The 12683-nt window shown below is 48.0% G+C and overlaps 1 protein-coding gene across 1 annotated transcript in view; it reads left to right on the forward strand.

The window, feature by feature from the left end:
- NID2 (nidogen 2) overlaps positions 1–12683 on the forward strand; it is a 78194-nt gene that overhangs the window by 59063 nt on the left and 6448 nt on the right. The window contains exons 11-14 of the mRNA XM_060004560.1: positions 477–620; positions 7253–7372; positions 8204–8434; positions 12100–12321. Coding sequence (XP_059860543.1) covers positions 477–620; positions 7253–7372; positions 8204–8434; positions 12100–12321 — 717 coding nt within the window. The remainder of the gene's footprint in view (positions 1–476; positions 621–7252; positions 7373–8203; positions 8435–12099; positions 12322–12683) is intronic.

Genomic DNA, 12683 nt, shown 5'->3' on the forward strand with positions numbered 1-12683 from the left:
AAAAGAACTAGAATTCCAAATTCATCCCACTGTTAGAGCTAGATGATATTAGAGACAACCCACTTTTTAATCCAGTGAGATGAAAAAGTAGTGATCACAGAGACTGTGTGTGTGTGTGTGTGTGTGTGTGTGTGTGTGTGTGTGTACGTACGTACATACGTACGTACATATGCAGGCATGCAAAGCAGCAGTGCTCTGGGGGGTTATAAACTTTAATCAAGGACAGTTTTTAATGACTGATCTTCATGCCTAGTGTTATAGCCACAAACCATGACCAGCACTTCTCAAATTTTAATATGCATACAAACCATCTAGGGATCTTGTTAAAATTCCTATTCTGATTCACTGGCTCTGCTCTGGGGCCTGAGAACCTGCATTCCTTATAAGCCCCCAGATGTCCCGATGCTGTTGGTGTGCAGGGTTCACCCATTCGCAGGCCTGGGCTCTTGGACATCCTTGCCTTCTTCTCTTTTCAGTGATCGCCCCACCTCCCAATCCCTGTGAGGATGGCCGTCACAACTGTGCTCCCGCCAGCCAGGCCCAGTGCATTCACCACGGAGGCAGCTCGTTCAGCTGCGCCTGCCTGCCTGGTTACGCCGGCGACGGACACCAGTGCAACGGTGAGTAACTGTGGGCGGCCTCAGCGACCCTGAACGTTGCTTTGGATGCACATCCCCAGGGCCTCTCAGAAGCCTCTCCCTTCCTTTGACTCACACCGCTGTGGAACTGCCGAAAGAGAAAGAAAAGGTGTCCTTTGAGTCAGAAAGAGAGGCCGAGGGTGATTGCCCTGGGACCAGATTGTTGAGCATGTATGGTGGTCCTTGGAAGAGCCGTGCCTGGAGCAGTGGGGAGACCCTGCCAGCTTGTAGCCTTCTGTTCCCTGGAGCTAGTGTAGCCAGGAGGGATGTGGGGAAAGGCATATATCCTCCTGGGAGGAAGTCTCCATCCTTCAATCTCTCTGGCTAATGGCTTAATTCAGCACTTCCAGTCCTGCCTAATTTTGAGTTGCTATTCCCCTGCGTGAAGTGGTAATTTAAGCTATCTCTAAACATACATACAGCTCTTTCTGTGTAATTTATTCCCTTTCTTCTCTCTCTCTGGAAGGGGAGAGGGAGAGAGAGAGAAGAAGAAATAAATCCACAGATATAAAAGGATATTAATGCATACCTAAGTACTCAAAGCTTTTCTCCCAGAAATCTAACTGTCTTTAAGACTTCATACTGAACTTTATAAAATCACTAAACCAGAAAGCAGGACTAACTGTTCAAATTTAACTTAGAAATGCATGAGGTTGTTACTGAAAAACTAGGCATAACACTGATTATAAATGTTCATGAAACTGGGATTAGTAGTACCTTAATATAGAGATCATTCAGTAAATCTACATAATCACTAAAGATCTTCGAAACATCTGTCAGTAATGCACACAAATAATGGTTAAATGAGACACTGGGAATGAGAGGATGGTGGGAAAAGGGTTGATTTTAGGAATATAAACCTAAAATGCAGGCTTTCCCTCTCTCATCAAATTGCTTCTTGCCTCTGTCCCCGTATACCTGGGCCCACTGAGCTGATTTGCTAAGAACAGCCTTGTAACTCCTGGGAGCTTCTTAACTGATCGAATAGCTTGACCCTGACCTCCTTGCTAGATGTTTGATTCTCCTCCTCCTTCCTTTTCCCTTTGGTTTCAGCAGGACAGGCTGAGTGGACCAGCAGCCTGAAGCCATACATTACTGACAGAATAGACATGTCAGGGCAGCGCAGCCCCTCTACTCCTTTCCAGATGTGGGGTTTTTCGGGATTGTCTGAACCTGGCTCTTTAATGTTTCCACTTCTGCTGTACAGAAGCTTAGCTGTATGGTTTACTTTTGAAAACATAGTTTATATTGAAATGACCCAAAGCTGTGGCTCAGTTCAACCCTGAGTTTTTTTTTTTCTCCCTAAAAACACCCTCAGGTTTATTTATTTATTATTATTTTTTAAAGAATCAATTTTATTTATTTTTGGTTGCGTTGGGTCTTCGTTGCTGCACACGGGCTTTCTGTAGTTGTGGCGAGCGGGGGCTACTCTTCGTTGCGGTGCGCGGGCTTCTCATTGTGGTGGCTTCTCGTTGCGGAGCACGGGCTCTAGGCACGCAGGCTTCAGTAGCTGTGGCACACAAGCTCAGTAGTTGTGGCTCACGGGCTCTAGAGCACAGGCTCAGTAGTTGTGGCACACGGGCTTAGTTGCTTCATGGCATGTGGGATCTTCCCGGACCAGGGATCAAACCCGTGTCCCTTGCATTGGCAGGCGGATTCTTAACCACTGAGCCACCAGGGAAGTCCCACCCCCAGGTTTAGACAGAGCTCAGGTGCATTTCAAGTTAGGATGAGGTAGATTTGTAAGTCACAGATGCTTGTCCCAGTTGACCGGCCAGAGAGCTCCATGTGTAATAGATACTCTGTACAGACAGAGGTACCCTCTAGGTCTGGAGGGAGGGGTGTCAGGTGACGCACATAAACTTCTCATGTTTCTGCTAAGCCCCGCAGTGGAAATACTGCTCTTTCCACCGCGTGGGACTCATCCTTCATTTCGATTTAACACACTACTGGCTCTCAGAAACGAGAATGCACAAAGGAAAAAATCTGGTCAGTAGAATTTCATGTTTAAACATCTGGCTGCTCAGGCCAGCAGAGATGGTGTTTTGAAAGTATTTCATTCCTTAGGTCTTTGGTTTAAAACAAAGAAGTTGAGATTATTGCAGCTCAGACGTGATGACTGTTAAAATCAGAATGTTAATGTAGGTGAGCTGCTTCTTGTCCTAACCCCTTCTAGAATCATTCTCTCTCCCTTCTTTTAACTTCTGCCTGTCCTGTAGGACTTGGGTTACACTTTGGGGTCATATTAGGATCCTGACATTAGCTACTTTTCCATGCTGGGAGTTTTATAGGGTTGTCATTCTTTGTTATTGTTGTCTTCTTGCTGATTTCTGCCATGTTCAGTTGTCCCTGTTTTATCTCTGGTTCTCTATTTTTGAGATTCTCTCTGGAACCCACAAACTTAAAAATAGGCCAAGCCCATCCATTGCTTCCCCAGTGTATTAGTGATCTACTGCAGCATAACCAATTCCCCCCAAAACATAGCAGCTTAAAACAATACACATTATTATTCTCTATAGGGTCTAGTCAGGGGGTCTCTGCCAGACCTGGGGCCTCACCTGAAGGCCCAGGTGGGGAAAGAGCCTCACGTGGTTATTGGCAGGATTCAGTTCCCCAAGGACTATCGGACTGAGAGCCTCGGGTCCCCGCTGGCTGTTGCCAGGAGGTGACCTTCAGCTTCTTGCCACGCGGACCTCTCCTACAAAGTAGCTTCCTTCATCAAAGCCTTCAGCAGGGGGTCTGCCAGCAGGTTGGCAGTGATCACAAAAATGACATCCCCTCAGTACTGCTTTAGTGTCTTGGTTGGAAGCAAGTTACTCAAAGGAAGAGGATTACATAAGTCACTGAATAGCAGGAGGAAGGGATCTTTGGGGACCATCTGAGAGGCTGCCTGCCATAGTTACCCTGTGGTTGCCGTCCAAGCTTCCAGACTGTGGGGTAGTAGAGAATGAATAGTCATTTTCCTAAATACCTGTGCTGTGCATGAATCAGGCTGGGCTAATCATGAAGGAGGCTTGCAGGATAAGTATATAAACGTGTGTGGGTGTGTGTGCATTTTTAAAGGCATGTCACAGTGTGCATGTGTCCCACTGACCATAGTGATAGAGAAAGAAGAGAAAAATCGAGATGAAGCCTCTATTTTGTGGAAGGTGTGCACACTTGAAACACACATTTGTTTTCACTCCGTCAAACTAGCATTAAAAGGGTGTGTGGGTTTTTCTCCAGCCAGTTTGTTAAAAACCAGGTTCCCCGGGGAGGCTGCACTTGGCTTGGGTTCTCCGCCTAGTCTGAGTCACTAAGAGGAATTACTTCTGTGCAACTAGAATGAAATCTTGCCAGCTTCCCTCAGTGGGGATTGATTTCAGCCCTGCATTGGTGTGAGCTGGATATTTCTCAGGCATGTGTGTCCCTGTAGGTCTTGATGATCCTGCCGGGTGGAAAAGCAGAGTGTTTTGAGCTGGGACCTTTCCTCACGTGTGAGTTGAGGTACTGGGTTACACATGGCCCATTACCCAGAGAAGGGCTGTGAGGAGAGGTACTTACACTGTCCTCTCTCATGGTTTCTACTGGAAGCATGTCGATGCGGGTAAGGTATAGTAAAGTTGGCGTGGCCACAGCAGAAGCAGAGAAGAAGCTGATTATACTCACAGGTCCCAGAGAGCGGGTCACTGCATGCCACACAGGATGCAAAGGGCACAGCCAGCAGCAGGGTTCTTGACCGAGTAGGTGGGAAACAAGAACTCATGGGTCGAAGCCTTTGTTGGGGTCTGGAGGCGGGTCGATTTGAGTTGGCGCCAGGAAATTTCACTGGGTGGTTCAAAAGCAAAGCAGGGGAGGTAGAGAGGGGGAAGCTCGAGTCCAGGGGTTGGGTTTGTTTTGAAGGAATTTCAGCTGCTTTTGGGTGTGGGCTCAGAAGTAAGGCAGGGAGAAGAATGTTGAAGCACCAAAGCATGAACTCAAAATAGAGAATTTTTAATACAGTTTCCAAACAGGTTTTCTTAGCAGCTTGGTAGAGGACAGAATGGAGAATTACACTGAGAACAAGCCATCTTGCGTTATCTGACTGGTAAGGGGCTCTACTCTGCCTGAACCTCGCTGCATTGACCTCAGTGTTCTACCAGTCCTTGAAGACCCCAACAGTGATGGTTAAGTAGCCCCCCGTCCCCAGTGGTGTAACAGGAAGCTCCTCCCTTGCCAAGGGGTCGAAAGTCTCTCTGCGCTTTCTCTCGACACCTGACCGCCTGTGAAATTGGGAAGACTTCTCCTTTACACGAAAGCTCGGGTTTCCCCCCCCACACACCTCAGGATTGGCGCTCCTAAGGAGGGGTGTAACCTGCTCCGTACCCAGGCCCCGGAGTAGCTGGCGAGGCTCCAGTTTCCTGTCACGGTGCAAGGTTCTCCAAAGAGGGTGTTGGGCACTGTGCTTCAGGGAGTCTTCAACTTCTCCAGCTTTGGGGGACAGCTGTTGTTCACTTGTGATGCTTTCAGTCTCTTCAGAGACCTTCTCCCTGTTGGTCGTTCATCAGTTATTGTCTCCCCTTGACTTTGGTATCTGTGGGAGGATGGCTGCTCTTTCCGGTCTGGTCAGAATCCCTAGGCCATAGTCTTTAAGAACATAACTCAGTACCTCTGGGGGAGTCCTCTTTCTCTTAGTTCAAAAATAATCACAAGCAACTGATCCGTGGTTTCTAGAAATAGGCCCTGTATCTCAGGAATTCCTGCTTCCTGCCATTGCCTGGGGTTCCTGTTACCATGAGAAGTACTTCTAGCATATGCATTATGAATAGCTTTAAATTCCTGCATTTGGCTCGACGTTAATTTTTACAGCTTTGGTTTTATAGCATCTTCCAGTCCCAAGGATCTGGATGGGCACCAGCTTCATCCAACTGGGCATTTGAGTTGTCCTACTGAAGAGACAGAGGGCCAACCTCAACGGTAATTAAATAGGACACTATAGAATCCATGATGATTGGATTGGAGATAAGCTTTTTGTTGTTGTAATTATTTTTATTTGGTTTATTTTAGGTTAACTGAGGAGCTAACCAGCAAACCTTGTTTGATTCTAACCTTGCAAATGAATTTATAACCACTTTCCAGCCTTTGTCAGTGAAAGGAAGGTGACTAGACAGGCCCACTGCTCATCTAGGCAGAGCCTCTCTGGGTGGCATTGAACTTGGTTGTGTCGGGCATTCAGCGGTTTTGGACTTCAGAGTAAACTAATTTACGTGCAGTAAACTCCCTGAGCCTGAGGATAAGCAGTATAAGTGATTACATTGCTAATTACGATGTCAGAGATTCCTCTCCCCTGAACAGAACGCCTGTGTTGTGTATCCAGCACATCCACTTACTGGTACCTGGGAAAGGCCCTTAGTCATGGGAAGGTGGCTCAGTGAAAGCATGGTCACAGCAAGGGTGGCACTGATCGCCCTAGAAGAGATTTCACCTGGGTCCCGGAGGCTGGGCGAGGAGCCACGTCTGACTGACGTCACATTCAGGGCTGGAAGTCTCTGGCTTCCAGGGTGCAGTGTGTCTGTGCACGAGCTGTACAGAATTGATGCAGTTCTCTCCTTCTGGGACTCCTCTTCTTTAGGTTTTACACCGATCACCCCGTCCCGCATTTTTCCCTGTTCACACGTTTTAAAAACATAGATGCGACTACTCTGTTTTATTTTCAGTTGAGCGTTGATCAGATCTACACCCTTTGTCCTTCTTTTACTCAGGAAGACTTCCTGTCTCTGAAGATGGCTTATCTCTACCACTGGCCATTGGTTTCAACAGTTATATTTTCAGACTTTTCTTTCTTTATTTTTTGGCAGCAGGGTGGAGCGGGGGTGGTGTCTTGCTATTGTCAGCCTGTGCTGATTTCAGTAAATAAAAGGAATGTAAGTCAGCCTTTGTTTGAAGTTTCAGGATGTTGCAGTTTTGAGAAATGTGAGAATTAATCCTCACGGTACCATATGGAGAATGTTGGGACCTGAATTGTTTGTACTGATAAGCCAGAGAAATTTAGATTTTCTTTTCTGTGTGTTGTTTCAAAATCTCTGATAATATTTTTCTGATACTTTTCTATTTCTTCTAAAGGTGGAAAGTAAAGAAAATTTCTGATTAATTGGGCATTCTAGGTAGTAGGACTCTCTGACTATGTAAGACTGAATGGGCTTCTTACTTAGTTGAAGAAGTATTTGGAGCCTCAAGGGGTTCTTTGCATCTGTAAATCAGTGCTAAAGGGAGATGGTGCCAATAAGGAAAGGAAAAACAAAAACCTATTGTTACGTATATTTATTATATGGAATACAATGGAAGGGAATGGATGGTTTATGGACCTAGTTCAAAGGTAAAAACTTCCTGGAATTCACTGTAGATGAAAGGTGCCAGGATATATTTCTCTGTGAAGTATATGTTTGATTTCTACACTGAACGTGTCCCTCGACTTTGGACTGTTAAGCTTGTCTTTAAGGTGCCGACGTGTTTCTGCTCACGCCCAAGGTCTTCTGAAGTGGAGCCCTCGTGGTTGATCCGCGCGCACTAAAGGCATGTGGTGGTATAGATTGTGTGCAGTGAGGTTGTGCCCTTCCTTCCTTCCCTCCCTCTCTCTCCCTCCCTGACCACTGCAGATGTTGACGAATGCTCAGAAAACAGATGTCACCCCTTGGCCACCTGCTCCAACACTCCTGGCTCCTTCTCCTGCCGTTGCCAACCCGGATATCATGGGGATGGATTTCAGTGCACACCTGGTAAGGTCTGGGGGGCCAGATCAGGCACAGAAAACTCCCAGATCCTTCAATGCTGTTTTTCTACAGCACCTCAGCCCACTCTTGACTTACCCGGGTCTGAGGCCTGAGTTGGTGGATTTTCCAGGCTCTGGATTTTTTCCTGCCTTATTTCTGGCTGCCTGGTTTACTGATAGTTCACTGGTTATTAGCATTCTGGGAGACCCGACGTATGACCCATCCATGGTCCTTCCTAGTAGCAGTTCTGGTTAACTCTCCTGGTGATCTGCTTTGCTTTGATAAGTGCACAATTTAGATGAAGCCTTGAGATCGAGCTGACCGACCAGGAGGCACATGCAGTAGTGAGCAGGGAGTGAGCCCCCATGGTGACTGTTCTAGTAGAACTTGGCCAACACGGTGCAGTCTAGCAACTGCCCTTGACCTGGAGTTTCTCAGACTTCAGCTCTGGACCTCAGGGGATGAACACAGTTTTAATTGTTTTCTCTGGAGTCTCTTGGGATGTTTGGACAGAAGTCATGGGTTGCTCTTCATTTTACCCAAATAGCAATAGGACCCTGAGGGCTGAGGGGAGAGGCCTGTTTCACTGTGTCATCAGCCAGGACTTACAGGGCAAACTGTGGGAATTAGGGAGAAATTAGGTAGATAGTGGCAGAGCTAAGCTAAGAACCCAGGACTCCAAAATTCCAGCGCCTTGCTATTTTTCCCATGTTATCCTGTCTTCCAGTTATAGAAAAAAAGAAACCCTCAGGAGACTTTGAGGCTGGCTGGTAAAAGTGGATGGGTTGCAATGCCTTTTACTCCTCCTTTGTATCTCCTCTGCTCTGGTCCCGGAAGACCCCACCTCTGGACTGAGACCCTGTGAGCGCCAGCAGCGCGATGCCCAGGCCCAGCGCACTCATCCTGTTGCCCAGCTCCACATCCCGCAGTGCGATGAGCAGGGCCACTTCCTGCCACTGCAGTGTCACGGCAGCACTGGCTTCTGCTGGTGCGTGGACCCCGATGGCCAAGAAGTCCCTGGCACCCGGACCCCACCCGGCTCCGTCCCGCCTCGCTGCGGACCACGAGGTAAGCCAGTCCGGAAAGACACCTGGTCCCAGCACAGGCCTGGGGCAGAGCAGCAGAACGCTGCTTACTGTGGGATAGATTATAACCCCTGCCCAGACCACGCATCATCCTTGCACAGCCTCCTTCCTCCTAGGAACACTTGAATGGTGGGCACACACCCCTGTGCACGTTCATCTTACAGGGACACACAGACCCATGCGTGACATGCATGTTGGACTCCAGCCTCTTAGACAAGTACAAGACTAGAAGTTGAAACTGAGTGTGGAGGTCAGGCTGAGGTCACTGCCCAAATCTGTTACTGCAGCTTAGGGAGATCTTAGAGCTTGATGACCTCGCCAGACCAGCCTCTTGTCCAAAAGGGAAACTGCCTTCCCATGTAACTTTGTATCACTTAACTCTGACTTCTGGAGTGCAGGAGACAGTCCGAAGGCTGTTTTAGTATCAGTGGGAAAAATAAGTATGACACGTGTAGGTGGATGCAGCTAGTGTGCTCTAAGCAAGTAACCCCAGCCCTCTCTAGCCAGGCTCGCATGTCGATGGGGAATCGCTCTTGCTCCTGTCACCTTTAGAAGAGATGCAGGAACCCGTTTTGTTAGCCTGCGTGATCTGAGATGCAGCGCATGAACCTGTCTGTTACCGTCTGAGCACCCCCCACCTGTGTGAGGTGTGGTTCCCAAGCGCTCACAGTTCATGCCAACTGCAGGTTGCCAAGGCAGGTTTCTACGCCTCGCTGAGTTGTTCAAAGACGGGAAGAACTTTTTCTTTTAATACAGAAGAACTTTATTATGAAAACATAGAATTGGTTTGATATCATTTTAGCCAAAATAATTCCTGTACATATCCATGAGCTTGCTATTCAAAGATCCTTTTTTTTTTTTTTTTTTTTTTTGCGGTACGCGGGCCTCTCACCATTGCGGCCCCTCCCGTTGCGGAGCACAGGCTCCGGACGCGCAGGCTCAGCGGCCATGGCTCACGGGACCAGCCGCTCCGTGGCATGTGGGATCTTCCCGGACCGGGGCACGAACCCGCGTCCCCTGCATCTGCAGGCGGACTCTCAACCACTGCGCCACCAGGGAAGCCCCCAAAGATCCATTTTTACTATTGAAAAGGGTTCCATAAGTACTAGTCTTGGCTTTTAACGTATGAGAGTAAGAACTGGAGAATTACTACCAGTTTTGATCCTTTCGATAATTTGAATTGTGATGGCCAGGACATTAGTGGTTCTAAGATTCATGTAAGTAGAAGTGTTACTGCTTGATCTAGATGTATATATACCTTTGCTTCCACAGTGACACTCCTAGTTCCTCTCTGTCCCTGTTTTTAGGAAAATATTTTGCAGGTCCAAAAAAAAAAAAAAAAAAAAAAGGAATACAGAGAAATTCTGTTTCACTCATGCCTAGTCTTTAAAAGGTCTTGGTTCTAACTCCAGCTGGGGTTTGAAGAAATCAGATGGTTGGGAGGCACCTTAAGGGAATGGTTCAGAATTCTATGAAATTTGTTAAGACAGGCATGTGTTAAGAACAGTGATCCAGAAGGGAGCCAAGAGAATGAAAAGTTAATTACTAAAAGAAGAACATGTTCCTTTGTACAGACTCTTTCCCACAGCCAAGCTTCTCTCCCGGTGCTGGTTTGTCTTCGGCTGCCATTTCTGACCAGTCTCATCTGCATAATGGGGTCAGCTTTGAAGGGAGAGAGAACATTCTGTGCCCAAAATTTAAAAATATTTAAAACCCTGCCAACCAGAAATAGAAATAAATCCATGGTTGGATCAAGAAGTAGCTTGAAATAATAAGGAATGATTGGGATGCCCACGTGTAGGTGACGTGAGGTGCCCCTTTCCCAGAAGCTGACTGTGCTGTGTGTCGCATTCCAAAGAGATGGGCCTTGTTGGGTGGTCCCCTGAGAAGCGATCCTCTGAGTTTGTTAGGTGGATCTGGGGCAGCGTTGGGAACTTCTCCAGGGAATCCCACCTTGTGATGGATGATGAGTGTCTGAGGAAGTGGCATTTCCTTCTCTGGTTCCTTTGAGACACATCTGGGTGAGGAGGTCAGTCTCTCCTTCTCCAAGATGTTTTAAAAAGAGCTTTGCTTCTTGTGGGTCATAAGCTATAGAGACAGCCTGAAGGGCATCCGTTTCCCACAAACGTCGTGAGTCCTGGAGTTGTGCTCATTGGGTTTGAGCTCTGAAGATTTTATTCACCATCCTTTCCTAGGGGAGGTGTAGGTGCTGGAGCCCAAATGTAATGTTTCCAACTATTCTTTGAAGCCATTGGAGGTTTTGACCAAAGGAGTGACATGAAATGAGTTTTTTTAAAGGGACTCTTTCTGGCTGCCAGTTGAGTTTACTGTGGGGTGGTGGAGAGGGTGGGCAGGAAAGATGATGGAAGCAGGGAAACCAGTAAGAAGGCTATCATAGTAATCCTGGCATAAGATGACAGGAGTGGGTGTGGTGAGATGTGAAGATATACAGCTGACGTTTTTTGACATATCAGACGTGGAGAGTGAGAGAAGGGAGTCGGGGATGACTGGGCCTGAGCAATGGAAAGAATGGAGGTGCTGTCTAGTGACATGGAAAAGTCTAGGGGAGAGCAGCTTTGATGGCGGAAAGCCCAGTTTTTGTTCTCCTCCGAGATCTCTGTTACACATCCACATGGTATAAGTAGGTACTTGGCTGTATGATTCTACAGACCATAGGCATGAATTGCAGGAATTAATGAAGAAGTACCTTCTACTTAAGTTCCTTTAGGTAATCGTATCTTAGGAGGCTGTACAAGTTAAACTGCCTGAAGCAGTCCTCTCAGAGAACCGCCGTGTTTGGGACAGAGCCTTGGCAGCCCTGTGGAAGCAGTCTGGGAAAAAATTGCAGGCAGAGAAACTGCTCTGTAAGGGCAGCTAACAGGAGTTTAGGCATGGTGGTGAGGAAGGGGGGTACGGGCATGGGGGGCAGGGGGAAGGATGGGGAAGGAAGCTGGAGAAAGGAGGGGACAGAGCAACATGGTGGGAAGCTGGAGCCTCCAGAAGAAGGTTCAGCTTTGAGATAAGCCCAGAGCAGGGCGGCCAAAGGACTTCACAGAGCTACAGTGTCTCACAGTCAGTATCAAGTTGTTTGCCACCAACTCTCCTATGCTCACACATACTAATTACAGTAGGTTTTATTTTTACTCAGTATAGTTTTCCAATGGACAGATACTCAAGGCCATGTAAGTAGGGCATTCAGTAATACTTTCTAAGACACGCTGGCCAATGTCAAGACAGCCCTCTCAGACGCAGGTCCTGGAGTTTGAAACGAGAAAGAATAAATATTGGCTTTAAGCATCATGTAGGCCCTGAGTCCCCAAGGACTGTTAGACGCCCCTTCCCAGGCTGAGCGAGCCTTGCACCCCAGATGTTACCTCCTCTTGTTCTTTCCTGATGTGGCTGGGCCTTGATGACAGTCCTTCTGGCCTAGGGAGACAGGAGCATCAGGACGACCCCTTTTCCTGATTCCTGTGGAGAACTTCTTGGAGCACTTTGCTACTCGGGGCCAGCATCCAGGGGCTTGGCTGAGGTGTCATTAATGGACACGAGGAGGAAGAAGGCCAGGAGGCCAGGAGTGGGGATCTTAAGCCATGTGCTACATTCCGTCCTTGGTTCACAATCAAAGGCTTTTTGTCCCCACCTGCTCAGAGCCCACCCAGAGGCCCCGGACCGTCTGTGAGCGCTGGAGGGAAAGCCTGCTGGAGCACTACGGTGGCACACCAAGGGACGACCAGTACGTGCCCCAGTGCGATGACCTGGGCTACTTCATGCCCCTGCAGTGCCACGGGAAGAGTGACTTCTGCTGGTGTGTGGACCAGGACGGCAGAGAGGTGCCGGGCACCCGCTCCCAGCCAGGCATCACCCCTGCATGTAAGCACCCAGGGGCAGCATCTGAGGTGTCCCTGAAGGAAAGCTGCCAGCTGCGGGTGAAGGTGGGGGAATGAGGGGTGAACAGGTCCAACAGAAGTCGCTGATAAGCCGTGTTGATTTGTAACCTGGTCTGCCCCAGATCCCGATTCAGATTTAACATTTGGTTTTGTCATTAACAGTTTCTGTAATTAGAACATCTGGAACTAAATTCGATATGCAGTTCCTCCTCCCTTCCCCTACTCTGAGCCCAGGGTGAAAGGGGACACGTGTCACCCCGGGGCCCCAGAGAGAAGCTGACACAACACTGGCTCTGGAGTTTTTCCCTTAAAAAAAAAAGAAAAGAAAAAGAAAACTTTCTCCTT

The sequence above is a fragment of the Delphinus delphis genome, chromosome 2, assembly GCF_949987515.2.
Source record: "Delphinus delphis chromosome 2, mDelDel1.2, whole genome shotgun sequence".
In the NCBI taxonomy this organism is placed as follows: Eukaryota; Metazoa; Chordata; class Mammalia; order Artiodactyla; family Delphinidae; genus Delphinus; species Delphinus delphis.